This window comes from Rousettus aegyptiacus, unplaced genomic scaffold (assembly GCF_014176215.1).
Source record: "Rousettus aegyptiacus isolate mRouAeg1 unplaced genomic scaffold, mRouAeg1.p scaffold_m13_p_6, whole genome shotgun sequence".
NCBI classification, from domain to species: domain Eukaryota; kingdom Metazoa; phylum Chordata; class Mammalia; order Chiroptera; family Pteropodidae; genus Rousettus; species Rousettus aegyptiacus.
In genome coordinates, this window is record NW_023416309.1 from 34,834,619 (window position 1) to 34,855,218 (window position 20,600).

Genomic DNA, 20,600 nt, shown 5'->3' on the forward strand with positions numbered 1-20,600 from the left:
GCCTTTGTCTTATTCATCGAAAAGGAGCAAGAGTTTTAGAAAAATAGAAATGCTAGTCCACACAGTGGATCCCAAACCCAGCTATGCACAGCCCCCCAGGGTGGGGCTGGGCCCTGTGCTTTTAGCAAACTCCATTTCCAGGGTCTGGAATCACCAACCTAGCCTGGAGGCTGTGGCAAGGTTTGCAGGATTCAGAGTCAGCAACACCTCCCTTTTTGCCAGGCCTTCCCTACTCTGCTACTCCTGCTGCAAATAGTGCCACTTTAACAAGGGAAGGAGCTAAGTGAAAGCCCAGGCCTCTGTGTCAAAGCTTTCCTGGTCACTGAGGCACTGAGGCACCAAGGCCACAGTCAGATACTTTGTGGCTACAGAGGGGGACATTAACCAGCCTAATGTCTGGCATGTAGAAGATGCTCAATAATTATTCACTGAATAAATGACTATCATCTGCTCTCTTGCCACTTGCACCTACCCAATTCTTTTGTTCATTTAGTCCTCAAAGATGCGAATCTGTGCTTGCCTGCTCAGGCAGTTTGCAGAGCTCCTAGGTTCTGTCTCTATTTAATCCTTCATCCATTAAAATCAAGGTAGCAGCTTTCATCTGCCCATCTGTCTGCCCATCTGTCCATCCATCCATCCATCCATCCATCCACTCACCCAGCACTTAGACCTTATGAGGTAAGGAGGACAGCATCGCATAGTGATTAAGAACATGAAGCTAAGCAGAGCACTCATCCTTGTACTACAAGTTCTGTACAGGTTGTTTAGGTTCTCCAAACCTCAGTTTCCTCATCTGTAAAATGGGCATAATGAAAGCTCCTACCTAATAGTGTTGTTGTGTGGACGAAAAAGCGGCCTCATAGCTCAGGGAGGCCTGCATGGCAGGCCTCACAATCTCAGAGACAGAAAGTAGAATGGTCTGAACATGAAAGTTCCTAACTAAAATGGAGCCATGGAAGGTAATCAAATCCAAGGCCTGTAGCTTACTTGACAAAGTTCAATCATCACCTTAAGTGACTCTGTTTATGGTCTGTTTACATCTAAGATAACATTCCTTTGAAATGTCAGAGTAATCTTCTTTTCCAGACCCTCCCCCACCCCACACAACTTTTTCACCAGAGCACAAGACCACACAATCCTTCACTTCATCTTGTTCTCCTCATGCCATCTCTAGGTGCTGTAAATGTTAATTATTAACTATCCTGTAATCACCAAAGTAAAAGAGGTATGCGACTCTCTCTTTCATTTTTATCCCATCCCAGAGATTTCCCTACTTTGCTTTCTCCTGTGCCCTAAATCTACCACCCGTGGATTTCATATAACCCTCCTTAAGTCTCCTCCTTTTATCTACTGTATAAAATAAGCTGCAAAACTGCCATTCTCTGGAGCATTTTCTCAATCTGTTGAGATTTTGCTTCCCAGCAATTGTCATCAGTTTGGCTCAAATAAACTATAAAAATTCTCAAGAGGTTTGGACATTTCTTACATCAGCAGTTGTGAGGATTAAAAAGATGATGTGGTGAATGCTTAACAGTCACTTTTTGTTATTATTTCAGACACCGCTCTAGAAAAAGGGATCTAAAGAAATCATGTGAGTGTAGGCCAGTACCTACAGGAAAAGCTGGTCTGAATTCATGCGCAGCCTAAATCACAGGAAGGTGGCTTTACCTCTGCAGGGGCCTGGGTAGGTGGGCGTGAATAAACAGATAAGAATCCATTGTAACTGGTCACATCCACTCCGGTACAATCACTGTGTGAAGTTCTTCAAACCAGTCCTTTCCCTTTCTCTATATATCAAATAGTCCTTTCCCACCCTCAGTGCTATATACCATGAATCTGTTTGGAAATAAAGTTTATTTTCAGGGTTAGACCAGAAGTAAACTGCAAGCTGTAGCTGAATTCTATCTAATAAAATCCAATTTAGTGGAATCCGAATGAGGTTTTTAAAGCCACATGTCTCATGTTTCATTAAAAACAGACCTCAAAACAACTTTTTATACAAAAACCCTATCTAAAGCAGCATGCGTGCACACACACACCCCCCCACTCTGTCATTTTCTTCCATTTTCACTGATTTATTTTTCTCCATCATACTTATTGCCATCCGATATACTATATGTGGATTTATTTGTTTATTATCTGTTCTCTCCACTCAGATGTAAGCCCCATGAAAGGGATGGAAGGAGTACCCCCAGTACCTAAAGCAGTAGTTGACACATATTAGTAAATATTTGTTGAATGAATAAATTGATATATCATCGAAGATTGTCTAATGATCTTACAAATGATTTACAGGTTACAAATCTCCTAAGAGATGGTCTTCTAAGTGCCATTAGAAAATAATTACAGCTCTTGTCATAAAATGCTTTTCTCTTCGGTCTCTGGGTGTCTTTCTCTAGGGCTGCAGCCCACCTTTACTTAAGAGATGTTAACAGACTCCAGCAGGACTGCCTCAACTACTTAACTGGCCTCCCCAAACAGTGGGCTTCAGCCTCTCTAGCAGGAGACAGCCAGCCCAAACCAGTTTTGATGTTTTCAAAGCTTTGCCACTCTATCGAAAATACGGAACTAAAAAGAACTCACAACTGAGAATCCTGTTCCACAGTGACATCTGCTTCTAGTTCAGATTTTCGCACAGCTTGAGAAGCTACCCCAGTTAGAAAACCTGTTTCAACTGTGGGCTGTCCATCCCTCTTCACCAACCACACCAGGAGAAGAAAAGATCATGGGGACCACTTAAGCAAACCCCACTCCTATGTTTACATGTGGCAATGTCAGGAGTGAGTCTCATTGCTCGGAGAGATGAAAGCACTAAACGCTGAAAGATAAGGTCTTTTGTGTGCCTTACCAGGAAATGAAAATTTCTCACGAGTGTTACCACACTGTCCCATCAAATTAATTTCATTCCAAACCACGGTCTTTCTATTTTCTCAAATAAATAGATAGATAGATAGATAGATAGATAGATAGATAAATAAATAAAACCTTGCCCATTAAATTAGTATTTTTACAACCCAAACTTGTCTTTTTTCTTTTTCTAATTCTAATTCTATAGCCTTCGGTACTGTGGTGGTGGTGGTGGTGGTGGGTGTATGTGTGTGTGTGTGTGTTTAAATCTGGGCTCTGTGTAAGAAGATTTTAACATTATTAGGTTAAATCCATGTGCTTCCACTTAAAGCGCTGGGTGACTTGAAGCAATTCGGTGAACCTCTCTGAGCCATATTTTTCTTATCTGTAAATTGGGGATAAATCTGTCTCAGAGTCATTATGAGGATTAAATGTGATTATGTATATAACGGCTTTAATACAATACCTGGCACATGGTAAGCCCACAATAGATAGTAGCTATTATGTTATTCTTCGAGAAACTGAGGTAATTTTTCCTTAATTATATTAAATCTGCCCTTATGTCTACTATTTATTGAGCAAGTATTACAACCTTCATTATAATGATGAAGAAACTTGCCAAGAGTCACCCAATTGGTAAGAGCCAAAACCTAAACTCATCTCATGATCCTACAGCTGACCATGTGCCCTCATCTCCTCTTATGTAAGAGCTTGGGTAAATTTCCTCTTGGGTGTATTGTCAGGACTTCGGCATCTCCTTCTTACTTACACTGTAGCAAAACAGATGCCTGGCTCAGTGATTTACACTCAGATGATGTTTTTGCTCTGCATTTGTGTGGGGGTATTACCTGGTGGTGGTTTCGAATGCACGAGCACACACATACGGAGGGGGAAATAAGAGTACAAGAAATGCAAAAGCTCAGAGAGAAAATGATAGTCATTTTGTCTCAGACGTTGTAATTTGCATCTCTAGAAGACCAATTTGGATCTTTTTTATGTCTTCCATCTCTGTTTAACGTGCTCAAGCATTCCTCTACCTTCCTGAACCCATGGAATATAATTACACTTGTTTCATTGTCTATGTCTACTAGTAATATCCTCTATTAATAATACATCTGTTTTTTTTTTCCTCTGATAGTAAATATTCTTAATTCATTTCAAATTAAACAGAAAAATTACTTCCAGTTTAGCCAAAAGATAATCACTCCACCTACATTTTGGTTCCTACAGGTGGTCCAAAGTTTTCAGTTTAGTATAAAAGTCAAGAGTACAGGCCTCGATATAAATGCTGACTGTGACACATACCTGTTGTGTGACCTTGAGCAGTTTAGTAAACCTTTCAGAGGAAAACAGGACCTGCCTCCAAGGGCGTCTGTGAGGATTAAGTGGGATAATGCATTCAAAGGGCTTGCCATAGCCCTTGGCACTCCCTATGTCATCGTTAGATGATAGATCTATTGTTTGTCTGCAACGAGAACTCTCATTCTTCAGCCACTGGGAAAATCCTTCCATTTTGGCATTTCAGCTAAAAATATAATTTCATGTTCATAATGTAGCCAAGAGGCTCCTCCAGCTCTTCTCTCACCGTCATGCAGTCTGAACGGCTGGCTGGATGGCTGTAAAGTGAGGAAAAGCAGATCTGCACTGAATGCCCAGCCCATTCCCAGTGCCTGGAGAGGGAAGCTGCCGATGCGGCGGGCACCGTGCTTGCTTGGACTGGACCGGGGCAGTCGCTGCGGGTGTGGGCGTGGACACACAGTCAAACCCAGGCAGCCGGGCCCTGTTTCCTTAGAAGCCCTGGAGCAGCAGAGGGGAGATCTGTATTTGCATAGCCACTCTCCATGGCAACAGGAAAGTCAACAGCCAAGACATTGCTTAAGCTGAGAGAAAAATCCTCTGCCCTTATCCTGCACTTCTTCCTAGATGAGGGAAATGCTCCGACACTGAGCCTTGTGCAAATACTCGAAGGCCAGATCTTTAGTAGAAAAGCCAACAAGAAAATAAACAAATATTTTGGACAGTCATACAGCTAATTCCCATAAGGATTTAACGTTGTTGTTGTTGTTGTTGTTGTTGTTGTTGTTGTTGTTGTTTTCCCCTACAGTGTACAGAGAATTTGACCAAGGTCTATGCATTGCTTAGTTGGTGGAAACAAGGCCAAAGGTCATAACTCCCAGCTGAGGGGGAAGAAGCACCACAGCTTAGGACAGTAAGAGCACAGGTGACAAAGGGGGCATTATCCCCACACACTGTTCATCTGAAGCACACTCAGGTCTGCCTTTCGCTGGAGGGCAAGAAACAACTATACAAGGAAATTTGCAAGACAGAGCTCTCCCAATTAAAAAGAACAGAGACTTCCCCCAGCGATCCTGCCACAGGGCCTAAAATTCCCATTTTGTCCACTCCTTCATATAAGTCACCAGTGGCTGCAGTCCCAAAGTCAATGTTCCTGGGAAGTTAACACAGTAAATTATGAGCACTGGTTACACCATCACTTGGATCAGCTTCTCAAAAACTCCTTTCAATCAATGGGACCTTGAAGGACTGAGACACAGGACTGACAAGTTTTGTTGGGGAAAAGAATTGTCAGATGGTGCAAATATGGCTCAAAGGGCAGGCCTGAGTGGGTACTCTGGTGGGAGCCCAGGGACGTACACACACACATGAAGATACTGGGTGCCTGGGTGAAGTCAGGGGGAAGAAGACCTCTCACAAAGAGGAGAGGGTAAGGTTGAAAGCGTAATGAAAAACCAGCTTTGTTTTGCCTAGAATTTTCTGTTAGGCCTAAAAATTCCCCTGTCACAATAATGCCATAGTAACGACCACTCGTTTCGTCTTTCTGCTCACCAGACACCATAACACCAAGTGCAACAAATTTCGCCAAGTGCAACATGTTTCAGCAAGATGCATGGAGCCCCTAATTTTAGAAGGACCCTCTTATAACAGGACCCATTGTATCTTCTTTTTTAAAATTGCAAAGAAAACTGTTCAGGGCCAGATAGATCGCATATCAACTATATCCAGAAATGCATGCCAAACACCCAAAATAAATGCCACGGTGAGTCTTAGGGTGGAGATTTGTCCTCTCCTCACTGTATTTTCAAATGGTGTAAAATAAATATACAACAGTTTCCCAGTATTGTTTTCCCTGCTTCCTAACTGGTCTCGACTTCCAGTCTCCACACAGAAAGCCTGAGCAGTCCTTTAAAAACATAAGTCAGGTTGTGTTCAAAACCCTTTAATGGATTTCTGCTCTACTAGGAATGAAATCAAAAGCTCACGGTGTGGCTCACAAAGCCATGAGTGCTGTGGCTCTGCCGATCTCACCTTCTTCCCCCATTCCAGCCCCTCCTGCTTTCTATGTTCCAGCCTGACTGGCCTCCTCAGTATTTCTCCAACACCCCAAGTACACCCCTGCCTCAGGGCCTTTGTACTTGCTATGCTCTTGGTCTGAGACATTCTCTCCTTCTCCTAACTCTTCAGATAAGCTGCATGGCTCATTCCTTCACTTTATTTAGGTCTCTGCTCAACTATCACCTTAACACTACCTTATATAAAATTTCCCCCCACACTCAATAACTACCTTTAATTCTGCTTTAGTTTTCTTCATGGGCAGTAATAGCTTCCTCATTAGCTTATAGCACTTCATAGTACTTGATCCATTATATATTACTTCATATATGTGTTTGTTTTCTGACCCTCTCTCAAGAATGGAACCTTCAGCAAAGCGAAGACTTTGTGTGACACATAGACGACAGCTCTGAGGGGCCAGCCTGCCAGGCTCTGCTGCCACATTAAAATAGATGCAGCACAAAGTGATAAAGGCTGGTGGCTGTGCCATCAGTAAGGAAACATAGGGCACAAACGATGGACAGAAAGAAAAAGTAAGATTTGGCAATAGGCCGGATAGGATATAAAAGGGAGAGACAGAGAGACTTGAGGTTTTTTTGAGTTCAGTGATCTGGAACTGTGCTATCCAATATGGTGATGACCACCAGCCACGTGTGGCTAGGGAACATTTGAAACGTGGCTAACTTGGATTGAGATGTGCTGTTACTGTGAAATACACATCAAATTTCAAAGACTTAGTAAGAAAAAAAGGCATGTAAAATGTGTCGATGATTTTTAAAATGTTGATTACATATTGAAATACATTGGATATACTGAGTTAAATAAAATGTATTATTAAAATTAATTTCATCTTTTTCTTTTTATTTCTTTAAGTGGCAACTAGAAATTTAAATTACATATACGACCTGTACCATATTTCTGTTGAAGAGGGCTGGTCTACAATATAAACTACTGTACCATTTGTAAAAAAAAAAAAAAAAAAAAAAGCAAAGAAGAGAAGGACTATTATTCATAACATACAGGAGGCTATGGTGAGGCTTGACTATCTGTTTCCCCAGAACTTGGAAGTATGGGAAATAAATCTGTCCTCTGGAAGCTGGGGTAGGGGATAGATAATCACATAATTGGTTCAAAGCTGAGATATGCCACATAACCTTAAAAAACTAGAATGTTTTCAGTCTAAGAGTGGGACTCAAACCTGCTAGAATGTACTTATATAGCTTAAGAAAAAAAATGCATCAGTCACAAGGGGCATTGGTCAGCAATGGAACATGGAAAAAGGATCTCATCAAAGGCGGACATGGGCAGTACCTATCAGAGCACTGCCAAGAGGGTAGATGTCTGTCCAGGCTCTCTTGATCTGATGCCATTAAGCAGAAGACCTTACTGACTAGGGTGACATCTAATTTACTGGCCAGACCAAGCCACTGTTGACAGCGAAAGGAGCATTATCAATCATTGTGCTGGGACAATAAACCAGAACTGCCCCAAGAAATCTGGGCCTATGGTCACTTCATCTCAACTCGTTCATTCTAAGGTATTGTTCTCACTGCAGCCTGATTATACCAAATGTGCCTGAGGCTAAGACACCCATTTTTAAATGCACTAACATTATTAAAAACTAGGATGCTTCTTACAAGTGATGTGAGCATTCGATGTCAGGCTTTCCCCTACCTCATTCCCCCACCCCCCAAAAAAAACCCTGTTATTAATTTAATAGTACATTTTATGGTCAATGACATTGTACAGTCAAGGATACAGAGTAATTTGGCATCCCATGTGGTATGACATGAAGGAGAATTCACTGATCAAAGAATAGGAATACCCTCCCCTCATGTATTTTCTCCCTAAAAAAAATAACAAACTGTTTTTAAGCATTGGTTTCTCGTGAGCTAGATTAGTTCGAATTGGTAACCTAAGACTGGGTTCTGAGTTTATAAGGCCCAAGTCCAGATCAAAGACTGGGGTCAATTTACTGAGGTCATTCTTGTCCCTTGGAGACCTGTTTGGCAAGTCCCCCAACTTTAGCCAGAGGACAACTCTCAGTACCACCAGGGGCAGCATCACGACCCTTCCCCTGCCATTGAAAACTGGCAGTAATACAAGGAATCTGGTTTAGATTTGTTGGTTTAAAAGGTGAATAAGATATTAAAATGCAAGTGGGGCTAGGAGTAGACCTTGAATGAGACGTGTGTGAGTTGCACATAAGTGAAAGAAGAAATGATTTTCCTTGTGTCCAATATAACTGCAGTTCAGATAAACCACCAGAGGTAGGAAATGACTATATGCAATGAACAAAGAAGTTCCAGAAGTGTAAATAGGTTCACTCTATGTGCCAAATTGGATAGACTAGTGGTGGCTTAGTGTTTACAGCCTCGTAGGGATACTGAAGTTTGGGAAAAAGAACTGTGATTGATTAACCATGTCTGATATTGGCTAAGAAGGAAGGGGGGTAGGAATTAAAATACAATTATATTGGAAATATTATAAAATGTTATTAAAGGTGTGTTCCTACAACAAAATAAACAATGCTAAGATAATATATAAAATGAGAAAAACAGTTGAAATCAACTTACTTATTTTGTCCAATTGTCTCAAAATCTTTCACGACAATTCCAAGGGAAGATGAAAAGTCCAGTGGTACACCCCTCAAGTCAAACTCCAAAATCTGTCCACAGAAAGGTTATGAAACAAAAATGCTGTTAAAAAGATCAGGGAATATACTAAACCTGGAGGCTGCTAAGGGTGTGGGAATACAAACCAGACTTAGCCTCAGAGGGCCGGGAGCCGACTCCTGGCTTCCCATTTACTAGGCTCTGTCGCTTTGGACAAGTCAGCAAACCCCTATCTCACCGTCAGGAAACTGACTGAATGCCTGCCACAACTGTTGCAAGAATGAAACAAATGTAATTATGAAACTGTTTTCTTCGATGGCTTTTTAAAACTTACTTACTCTTCCTAAACATATTATCAAAGAGATGAATAATCTAAGAAAACAGTTTCTAAAATGCATCCACCCCTTATTTGAAGTTCCGTTGTCAGTGCTATAATCAGATGAGACCTTCATCTTAATGCACACAATTGCCATCTAATGACAAATGTAAAAAAAAATCAACATAGCACCACTGTTGCCTGCAATTGATTATGTAATAAGTGAATTAAATAAAGCAACGTCTACCGACGATTTGATTCTCCTTGTACTGGATTTGGAATGGATAGAGAATATGTCACATAGCTCATTAGAACATACCCAGTAATCTCAGTGGATTTGGGGTTGGCATTTCATTTGAGTGAGGTTTCAGTTGTAAACTGTAATCAGAGAGTTTACGTGATAAATGCATTTGCAATATGTAGGGAAAAATGTGTTGGAAAAGAAATGGGGTGAGATGCATGATGCCCTGCAGAGAGCATGCCTGCTCATGTGATCACACATCTCTCTGCCACTGGCCACGTAAATTGATTTCATATATAAAGTAGCATGTTAGGATTACTCAAAACCTGAAGCACTAACTGCACATATATATCTGCTTTTATTTATTCTTGGAGCTCTGCCTGAGGGCTTTCGAGAAAGACATTAAGAAGCTTTTTGTCTTCACAACATTTAATGAGAAGGTACAGTCTTTATCTTATAGCAGTGGTCCCCAACCTTGTTGTCACCAGGATCGGTGCCCCCAAGAGAATCTAATGCCTGATGATCTGAGATGGAGATGCAGTGGTGATGCTAGCGCTGGAGAGTGGCTGCAAATACAGATGAAGCTTCGCCTCCTCGCCCACCACTCACCTGATGTGTGGCCGGTTCCTAATAAGCCATGGACCAACCGGTACCGATCTGTGGCCCAGGAACTGGGGACCCCTGTCTTATAGAAATACTGAAACTAGTTGGGAGGAGAAGTCTTCATAGCCTCCCGATTTAGTGAAAATATCAAAGATATTTATCACTACATTTATCTAGGATGTGACCAGCCTTTGGAAAAAACAATAATGCTGATGATCAACTTTTCAAAAATTAGTCAGCATAGGAAAATCCTACTCAGTGGAAAGAATTAAAATTTTCACATATCTGTAAATATAGATATTAAACACTGGGAGGAAAACAAATAAACTATATCCCCTCAACACAATATTACATAGTCATTAAAAATGCTTTTGAATGGAATGATATGGGTGTATACTCCAGATATAGTGCATAGGAAATTATACTTGTTATATGATGCTAATATGCTAATTTTAAGACATTTTATTAAATGTATTTACTCAATAAACATTTATTGATACATCTCAGATGTTAACAGTAGTTGCTTCTGGATAGTAGGACCAAAGATAATTTTTTATGTTGATCTGAAGTTTTCAAAATTCCTATGTTAAATATATATTATTTTAGCAACATAAAAACAGTAAAAGTCTTGAATCAGACAGACACACGAATTATCATGTGATACACACATGATGAATCATATGAAGATATGTTTTTAATTATGGAGCTTCCCTCTGGGCGATCTAATTCCACCCCTTGCCAGACAGATGTGCCCCCATATGCAACATAACCAGACCAAGGTCACACAGCAAGCTCAAGACTGCTCCCGGCTAGAACCCAACTCTCCTCACTCCAGTTTAGATTCCACTCACCACACCTCTACAGTAATATCACAGTGTTACATCTCTTTGAATGGCCCTGCTGTCTCGATGGCTACAAGGGGAAGTAGGGGTGGGGGAATGGGGGCAAAATATATAGATTCTCCTCTCAAAGAGGAGAATTAACCTCTGACCAAAGATGAGACAATCAGATATAGCTTATCCAGTGAAACAAATTTGAAAAAGCAATGAAGTCACCTCATTCCAGATAGGGTTGAGTTCATTATCAACTTTCTTTGTTTTCTTTTTCTCATCTGCAAATAAAAAAATAAGAGATATCAATCCATTAGAAATATTTGTAAAATATATACTATTCATTTGTTCATTCAAAGAATACCTCCCTGAGGGCCAGCAATGTGCCTGTATCTTCCCATTCATCTGCCTAGGATGGAGGCTACCTGAATGACATCTTTTCTAAAGTGAGCAATGCTTTTTTTTGTCCTAAAATGTTTTTACTATCACCAGGTCTAAAGAAGTTAAGGGATGGGGGACTCAAAATCATGGAAATGCCATGATCCTCTGCTTCTCCTTCACCAACTCCTGCAGACCAAGGCTACCCAGGGCCTCTGCATCTCTGGCTTTTTGCAGAAAGAAGCCAACGAAGCTAACCTTTGCTGTGCAGGTGTCCCAATTTTATACATGAGGACACTGAGACTCAAAGGAATTAAGAAACGTGTCTTGGTTCATATGCGGTGGTGATGGCCTGATACAACCTGACATTTCAACTCTGAATCCCATGCTGCTTCTGTGTGTGATAAAACCCCATAGAGCTTAAGGATTAAGCTGGACGCCCTTCTACGGGCCTTGGCAGGAGGTAATTTGTAGATAAACACTTTCTAGAACCCACAAAAAAATTGGAGGTTTCCTTTACTCTTGGCCCACATTTTCTGAAGACACAAGGTCTTCTTACTCTGTGTTGGAGACTGGATAGCACACCTACCTAGATGAGTAAATGTTAATCCATTTGGTGTTTAAATTTCCTTGGAGCAAAGTCCAAAGAGCAGAGGCTTCTACTAAGTCCCTAAGTCTCCAGATCCTCACCAAAATTAAACCTAATGTTTGAATACAAAATGCTTTGTAAGCATTAGCTCTTCTGTTTTCAGGGGGAAAAAAAGTTTCCTCCTGTGTGCCTCCTTTACTATCACACAGAAGATTCACAACACTTCTGACACAAGATGTATGAGCGATGGATGTCCTGCCAAACAATTTTCTGCAATACCAGATGGGTATTCTATAATTTAACTCGATTCTGACTCTATCTACCGGGAGTTAGCCTAAAATCTCACAGGTTAAGGGGTCGGTCCCACAAGACTGCCACCCCCCGGCCCCCGCCCCGTCCTCCACTTCAGACACCAATAGCAAGTCCAGGTTGCCACTTGAGCTTCTGACAGATCGGCTGTAGATCTGAGGTTCCTGTGATTCCTGCTGTTGGGTTCGATTAGTTAGCTAGAGCGGCTCACAGAACTCAGGCAGACACTTATGTTTAGCAATTTGTTAAAGGGCATGATAAAAAAATACAGATTAACAGCCACATGAGCTACACGAGCATAGGTGCCTCTGTCCCCGTGGACTTGGGGTGCCCCCAACTTCTCAGTACATGGATGTGTTACACGACCTGGAAGCTCCTCAAACCCCATACTTTTGGGATTTTTATGATCAATTATTAACTCAATTTCCAGCCCCTCTCCCCAACCTAAAGAAGTGGGGAGTGGGGCTGAAAATTCCAAGTTTCTAATTCTGGCTTGGTCTTTCTGATGACCAGCCTCCCATCCAGGATTATGCCCAGAGTCACCTTATTAGAACAAAAGATGCTCCTAGTGCTCTTATCGCTTAGGAATTTCCCAGGGTTTTAGGAGCTCTGTGTAGGGAATGGGGATGGGGGGGAGACCAACATACATATTTTCTACTATCTCACATCATCTAATCTCCTTAAAAACCCTAGGAGATGTGTATACTCATTTTCATTCCCTTTCACAGTTAAGGAAACTGAGAAGTTGAGTAACATATTTAAAGTCACCCGGTTAGTAAGTGGTAAGGCTAGGTTTTGAACCCAGGTAGTCTCACATTGGTGGCCACATTTCAAACCACTCCTCAGCTTCCCCTTTACTGCTGTAAGATGTAGGAGGTAGTGGGTTTTGTTCAACTGAATGTCACATTGCTAAGGCTCCCAGCACATGGCCAGCAGTGGGACTAACCACATCATTCTTCCAAGACCTCAGCATAACAGAACCGTGAGTCATTACCCTCACTCTGCTAAACATTAACTTTTCCTCTTGAGTGGGCTCCCATAGTCCCACTGCCTTCCCTTTTTAAACTGCAGCATGACCTTCCCCACCAGTTCATGCCTAGACCTATACTACTTAGCTCTGACTGTGGCTTTTTTATGTGACCTATACAGCCCCTCACTGGATCTGATTCCATGTCACCTAGAAGCTGTCCTGATTTTCCCTCCCACACTTCCATATTCAGCCTACTCACCCCTCCCCTCATGTGACAGAAACCTCTCAATCTTCCTCTCTGGTTACAGTATAAGAAAGTGCTCTTGAGAGAAACAGGAGCCACGCAAAGTATTTATAAACTGACAGAACTGGACAAATGGCTTCTACCCACCATTGTAGCAGCTTCCTCTAAATAGCCATCTGCAGATGCCAGGCTGTGCATTCTATACAGTATCTCTAAATTCTTACAACAACCCTGCAAGGTAAACATTCTCATCCCCAAGGAATTGAGAGAAGCTGGTTAACCTGTCTAAGGGTCACACAGCTAATAAGGAAACAGAGCCAGACTCTGAACCTACATCTCCTTGGCTCCAAACCTGAGCATGTGTTTGCCATCATACCACAATGCCCCACTGGAAGCTGCCAGGAATGCTGGATAAAAAAGATACATAAGTATAATATGTGTGATAGGCTTGGCATCCTGGGCATTGGCCACAGGAAAGAAAGTCCAAGGTCAGGTTTCAGGGCATCCCGAGACTCTCTAAGACTATTTGCTCCAATATGCAAAATATTACTTCAGCGAGTTTTGGGGGGAAAGAGTTTATTAAATGAGTTATCAGATTATCAAATGAGTTAGTGACCTTGACAAAGGTTAGGAATTCCTGCCTTCTACAAGCATAAAATGGTACCATTAATCTTCCTCCAGCTCACTACCACCCTTGCTGCCATTATCAGGGCTGGGTAGGTAGAGAATTGAGTCTGAAGGGAGTGATTCTGGACCCTGAGACCACGGCAGATCTTCAAGAGAAAAGATGGGCAATTGCAAGCAGTCCCAGCAGGTAAGAAAAGCAAGAAGGCAACAAATAATTTACAGACTTTGGGCATAGGGCAATGGGGTAGGGCTTGAGTCACTGAAGGATGATATTGAAGCAAAATTTCTGTCTCCAACTCCCCAAGATTCCAGACAGAGAGCTAACGGTGCCAGAGAGGTGGTGGAAAGAGACAGTACTCACTCACTTGAATTGAATCCTAAACCTAGTTACTGACCTGGGAACCTTAGCAGGAGAAGAAAAGCTGCAAGACTATCTTGATGCTGAGGCTGGTACTACTGACCCTCCCACCCCAGTAAGGACAGGACTGCTCCAAAGTCAGCAATTGAGGACTATGAAGAAGGTCACTTATTTACTCATTTATTTCCAAACATTTATTAATGCTAGTAACTGGGGAAACAAAAGAATGTAAGATAATTCCTGGTCTTAAAACATCCCACAAATGGAGTACATGGGCTATAGAAAAGAAGCAAACAAATTTTTACACATTTTCACCAAGTAGCAAAAAAACCCTGCTATGTTCTTGCCTGCTTCATTCTCATGTTGGCACTTCCTCCTGTAAGAGGGTAAGTAATGAGAATAATGACCAGTTCGGCCAGGTAAAAGGACCCCATTGCTCCGCCCATAGAAAGGGCCTACTGAGTGAGTTCTTCCACAAATCTTAACATCTTCATTCTTCTATCCAACAAATATCTTTGAGATATCACTTGCCAGGCACTCAGATGGACACTGTGGGAGATACAAAGATACCCAAGACATGGTCCATGCCCTCAGGTAGCAGTGGGGAGGAAGATATGGTCAGGTGACTGATATAGAAAGAAGGCTTCGGTTGCCATCAGAGGAGTGCAGATGAACATACAAATTTAGCAGAAGGGGAGGTGACTTCCAGCTGTGGACACCAGGTAAGGCCTCATGGAGGAAGCACAGTGAGCTGGGGATCAAAGGACAAGGATGGATTGAAATGTGGAGCTGGAAAGAAGAGGTCATTTCAGGTGGAGGCAATAGAGTGAGTAGGTCAGCCATGGAGGAAGAGAGAGAACAGGTCATGTCTAGGGACACTGCACAGCTCAATTGGCTGGAACCAAGGGATGAGGAAGGGAGTAAAGGCAACCAGGCTGTGTGGGAAGGTTATGGTCACACCGTGAAGCTGTGAATGCAGGCTTAGCTTCATTTGGCTGATACAAGCCACTTAGGAAGGAGAGTGTTAGAAACTGGACTTAATAACTTCAAGAAGTTCATAATCCAACGAGAAAAACAAAGTTACCCAACAGCTTGTCCAATACATGTTCCTGAACACATGATTCAGTTGTGCGTCGAGAACAAAGGGGACCAGTTGAGTCCCAGATGCAGGATGACCACAGACCATTTGGGACTATTCAAGTGAAACTTTCTGCTGTTCCTGGCACTTGAGAATAATGTCGATGCCAATGGCACGTCCCTCTAGAGGGGGCTCACTCCCAGCCAGGCACGCACTAAATCCTTTACTAATTCCATTTCATTTAATCCTCCTAACAAGGCTAAAATGTAAGCACTATTATTATCTCCAATGTGCATATGAGCAAAGCAAGCCCAGAATGGTTAAACTGCCCAATATCACAGAGCTAGAAAGTGTTAAAGAGAAAACCACAGGCCCCAAATGGTGTCATTTGTGCTAAAAGCCCATGGTACCAAACCTACATTTAATACCTAGTCTAATTGCCTCTCACAGACACATGACCTTAATCAACCCAGTCTGGAATTTTCTGGTCAAGTATCAGGTAATCTGTCACGTGGGCCCTCTCCATTCCTCCCCTCCACCCAGCCCCCCACCCCGAAAAGAGACAATCTTCATGATGAAAACCCTTCTAGTTCTCTTCTCCCAAAGAAAAGATGTCTGGGCCCCAAATAATCTTTTCTTTTCTTTCTATAATAGCTCCCTTGACCAACTTTTCTTTCCCTAAAAACTTTCCATTTTGTCCAACCCCTCTGAGCATCTTTCTAGTTGCTAAATGGGACACTGCCCAATTCATGAATACCTTAGTAAAGCCAATTAGATCTTCAAAATGGCTCGGTTGAATTTTGTTCTTTAACAGAAGAAATGCTCTAACTTAGGACTGGTCGGACTCTAGACTGCATGCATTTAAACATTGTTCCTCCTATCTCCCTAGCTAGTAAGGGATGAGAAAGGCGCTAGCTAGCATTAGCGCTGGTCCTCCTAGAGAAACCCAGCTCTCCTTTCTGGAGAATCCCTTCCAAGAAGGAGACTCTAATTTTTATCGAAATGTGCATACATTTTGTCGAAAGCCTATTCTCACACATAAATATGTCGACCAAAGAAAAAGTAGGCAGTTCCTTTTTTAAAAAAAGTAGATAAATTCCTTTCTTATCAGCCACCACAGAGTCACATGTTTATTTTCTCCAATTATTTAATCCTATCTCTTTTTTTAAAAAAGGTCGAAGTTGCAGGTACTAAACGTCAGATTAAATTACAGGAAACTTCCCTTCTCCCTATCACCACTTCTCCCCTGTTTCCACTCTAATTTTATTAAGATGACTGTTTCTTCCTATGGAAAGAAAGGGATACTTTCAACCCAGAACTAACAACTGAGTCAAATGCAGAATACACACACCCTAGACAACGACTCAAGGCATTCTTTGTAACATTTCCTGTTTTCTGATTAGCCTCTACCTGCTTCTTTCTCCGTTCATGAAGGTCACTACTGCAGTAATTAACCTGCATGCCAACTTCTGAATAACATTTTCCTAAGAACTGATCGAGCACTCTTTGCCAAGCCAGCACACACTTTCTTGCACATAACTATTTCCTTTACTGTTCGCCTACCAGACAGTATGTTAGACTCTGTTGAAAAGGCTCAAGAGACACCATGACTCCTAAGACTGTGTATCTAAGAGCATCAGTGTGATGGTTAATTTTATGTGCCAACTTAGCTAAGCTATGATGCCAGTTGTTTGGTCAAACACTAGTATAGATGTTCTTGCGAAGGCATTTTATAGATGTAATTAACATTTACAATCAATTCTCTTTAAGTAAAGCAGATGACTTTCCATAATGCGAGTAGGCCTCATCCAAATAGTTGAAGGCCTTAAGAGAAAAATCTGAGGTTTCCTGGGAAAGTAATTCTGCCTCAAGACTGTAACATAAAAATCTTGCTAGTTTCCAGCCTGCTGGCCTGCCCTGTAGATTGCAGACTCAAAACTGCAACATCAGCTTCTACTTGAATTTACAGCTTGCTGGTCTGCCTGACAGATTTCAGTCTTTCCAGCCCCCAACAAAGCATGAGCCAATCACACACATATGTATCCATTCTCTCATTGGTTTTGCTTCTCTGGAGAGCCCTGATTAATATAACCAGTAAAGTCAGGTGCCCATGAAAGTAACACCTTCAATAGTAACACATTTTAACTACTTCCGAAGGGCTCCAGTGACCAGAGGAAGTGCTCGGTGGCACTGGGCACAGCCCTGATGGAGCAACCCTCTCACATGGCTCAGTTCCAGACCTCTGAGGCCCGCCTGGGGCAGCTGGCATGTGGGTGGTGACTGCTCCTCTCTGGCTGTCAGCCTGGCAGCCGCCAGCATCTGAGAGAATTTCCACAAGAACCAGGGGACAGAGAAAGCTCTAAAGAGGGCCAACAGGAGCCTCCTGCTCTCAGAAGTTGAAGAGACCTGGCGGGGATCTCAGAGACATGTGGCCCATCTAGGTTGACCTGGCTAAAGCATTTCTGACTTTGTTGTTTCCCAAACCTGGCTGCCCTTCTGTTCCAGGAGATGTTGCCAAACAGGTTTTAGGGGAAAGGCATTTTGGCCAAAAGGCAACTTGATACAAATCAAAGCTGTTTTGTACATTTCTGAAGCAGTCAGTGATATTGTTGATAAATGGGAAAGCCCAGACAGAAAGACAGGCGGGGTCACTGTTCCACTCTCCACATCCGGTCCCCCACTGGCCTCCAGAGATGCCCTTACAGGCATATTAGCTCTTGAATCAAAACCAAACCCCTCAAAAGAACTGCGGGCAAGCCCAGTGGACCTGAACAACCCGTACAGAATCTTCTTCCTAAAAGCCGACCCCGGCAAGTGGTCACATTCCAGCTCTGCTAACTGCTAAGCTGTGGGTAGAGGGAACCAGGTAGGCCAGTCACGCAGACTGGCTGCCTCGGTGGAGAACTGTATCATGGGCCTGGTCTCTTTGGTTTGTTCATTTATTTTGCATGTGAGCATCCACTCTGTGCCGAGCACTTTAAACCCATTCACTTCTAATCCTTACAGGTGAGAAAACTGAGGTTCCGTGATGTTAACTGACTTACCCGAGATCCTAAGCTCCTAAGAGACAGAGCTGAGCTGCAGCCCCAAGTTGGCTTCGTTTCCAAACCTGTGCTCTTGACCACTTCCATGGGCTGAGGGTGCCAGACGACCTGGCACATTTTCACCACTTACAGCTGAGTGACTGGGGCACTTACTTCAACTCTCGGTATCTAGATTTCTTCATTAATAAATATCGGTACCTAATGCCCAGGAAAAATGGCTACCATATATTGGGCTCGTAATATGTCAGGGTTTTATATAGGTAATCTGTTACTATTATAACCTTTATTTTGAAGCACAGTAAAATTAAATAGCTTGTCCAGGGTCACCTGCGAGTAAGAAGCAAAGCAGAATTTGAATGCAGGCACCCTAGCTCCTAAGCCTCTTAACGTCTCCTGTCTCTGGCTGGCATGTTTCTGAGGCATAACTTGCTAGACAATGAATTCCCTTCAGCCAATTCCCTTCAAACCCAACCTGAGGAGATGGATTGCTCATAGAGTTTCAAAAGGGCCTCGCAAGGCCTAAGCGTCTTATAAAAGGGGATGAAAAAGTCCACCTCCCACGGTTGAGTTGAGGATCAAATGAGTGCGAATGTGCCTAGGACACACAGGACACTCCTATGTGTTAGATCAGAATCGTAAACTGCCTCCATCAGACAGAGGATCCAGGCCCTCTGCCTTCCCGGACTCTAAGACATGCTACCAAGAGAAAAAAAATAGTCACAGAAAACAACTTTGAAAATAAGCATAAAGCACTGAGTTAAAATCTTGATCATTTGATCCTATCCTTCTCGGGCCACAACTTGTAGCTAAATTAGGCTCAGTCTCACATCCCATAATTAATAATCTCTTTAAATGGACTTTTTGCCATTGGCAGCAGTTTTAATCCACTGTGCTCAGCCCTCCCTCCTGGAATGTGTGTGGCTTGGGCCTCTGGCCTCTTTGATGAGCTACACTGGTCAGTTGCTGCCAGTCTGAGGCAGAGCTGGGAATCGAGGTGTTTGTGGATTACCACCTGTTAGTGGGATGGGGATGGAGGGTAGACTTAGGCAAAGGAGATCCAAGCACAAAGAAAGCCAGACACGCACGTAGCCAGCCGTGGGAATGTGCACGGGACTAGGAGTCTCGGGACCAGGGTTCTAGTCCTTTCTTACCTCTTCCTAGCTGCCTAGCTTTGGCCACTCTTGACCTCTCTGAGACTCAAGTTTTTTATTTCAAAAGTACGTATAAAAACAGTAGGTGTCCCGAACACCTGCAAGAGTTGCGAGGAACAAATGTAATCAAGCCCAGGAGAGGCCTTTTCATTCTGTAAGTACCCTGAGAGGAAGCTCCTTCCTCAAGCCATGTCATACAGGGAAAAGTCATCATAATGTATCCAACACATGAGAGAAACTGGAGGGCATTTGGAGCCTCAGACAAGTTCTCTGAGGCCAGAGGAGTCTGGCTCAAAGGCAACAATGCCCCAGGTCCTGGCATTGGTCTGACCATATGTCCCCAAGCTGACTTTGTCCAAGGCAGTACAATGGCTGGAAGATGGAGCCTGGGTGTCATCCATAGGGATCTGAGCCCTGAGCCCCTGTGCATTATTATCCCAGGGTGGGCCGAATGTAACAGCCTCAAGACACAGGGGTGTTACAGCCTCAGCAACGGCATGTGGGTCCCAGGTCCACTCGGAACCTACTGCGGGATCTTAAACAAGGCAACCCACCCTCTCCCCAAGACTTGGTCTTTTCATTTGTAAAATAAAAAGCTTCATTTTCTGGTGAGAATTAAACAAATAAATACATGTGAAGCACTTAGAGCAGTATTGAATAGCTAGTAAGCTCTCATCATCAATATAAGAAAGGAGAGAGGCAGTGAATTCTGACAATGAGGAGAGGTAAGCAAAAGGAAAATTTAAAAATTTTTAGTATTGAAAAAGAGAGAAAAGAAAGGATTTTTTTTTCTTTTTCTTTTTCTTTTTTTTTTTTTGTATTATATAAGCTATGCTATTGGGATATAAAAGGTAATGAAAGTAATAGAGCAGAAAACCGGGGTGAGGTAGAGACTCACCCTGCTATTCAAATATCAAATTTTTAATACTTTACATACACAGTAATAATTTCGAGTTTTAGTCTCCACTAATAAAACAGCTTCAACTTGGTTATCAGAGGAACTGATTCACTGCTAAGCTATGTCAGCTCTGAGCCTCTGAGTCACAGTA

The 20,600-nt window shown here is 42.5% G+C and overlaps 1 protein-coding gene across 5 annotated transcripts in view; it reads right to left on the minus strand.

The window, feature by feature from the left end:
- The window catches only part of MYOF (myoferlin), a 131,262-nt gene that overhangs the window by 102,685 nt on the left and 7,977 nt on the right, over positions 1-20,600 (minus strand). For all 5 annotated transcript variants that reach the window (XM_016164186.2, XM_016164189.2, XM_016164188.2 and 2 more), the window contains exons 2-3: positions 11,029-11,084; positions 8,775-8,866 (exon numbers count right to left, since the gene is read on the minus strand). In XM_016164186.2, the coding sequence (XP_016019672.2) occupies positions 8,775-8,866; positions 11,029-11,084 (148 nt within the window). The remainder of the gene's footprint in view (positions 1-8,774; positions 8,867-11,028; positions 11,085-20,600) is intronic.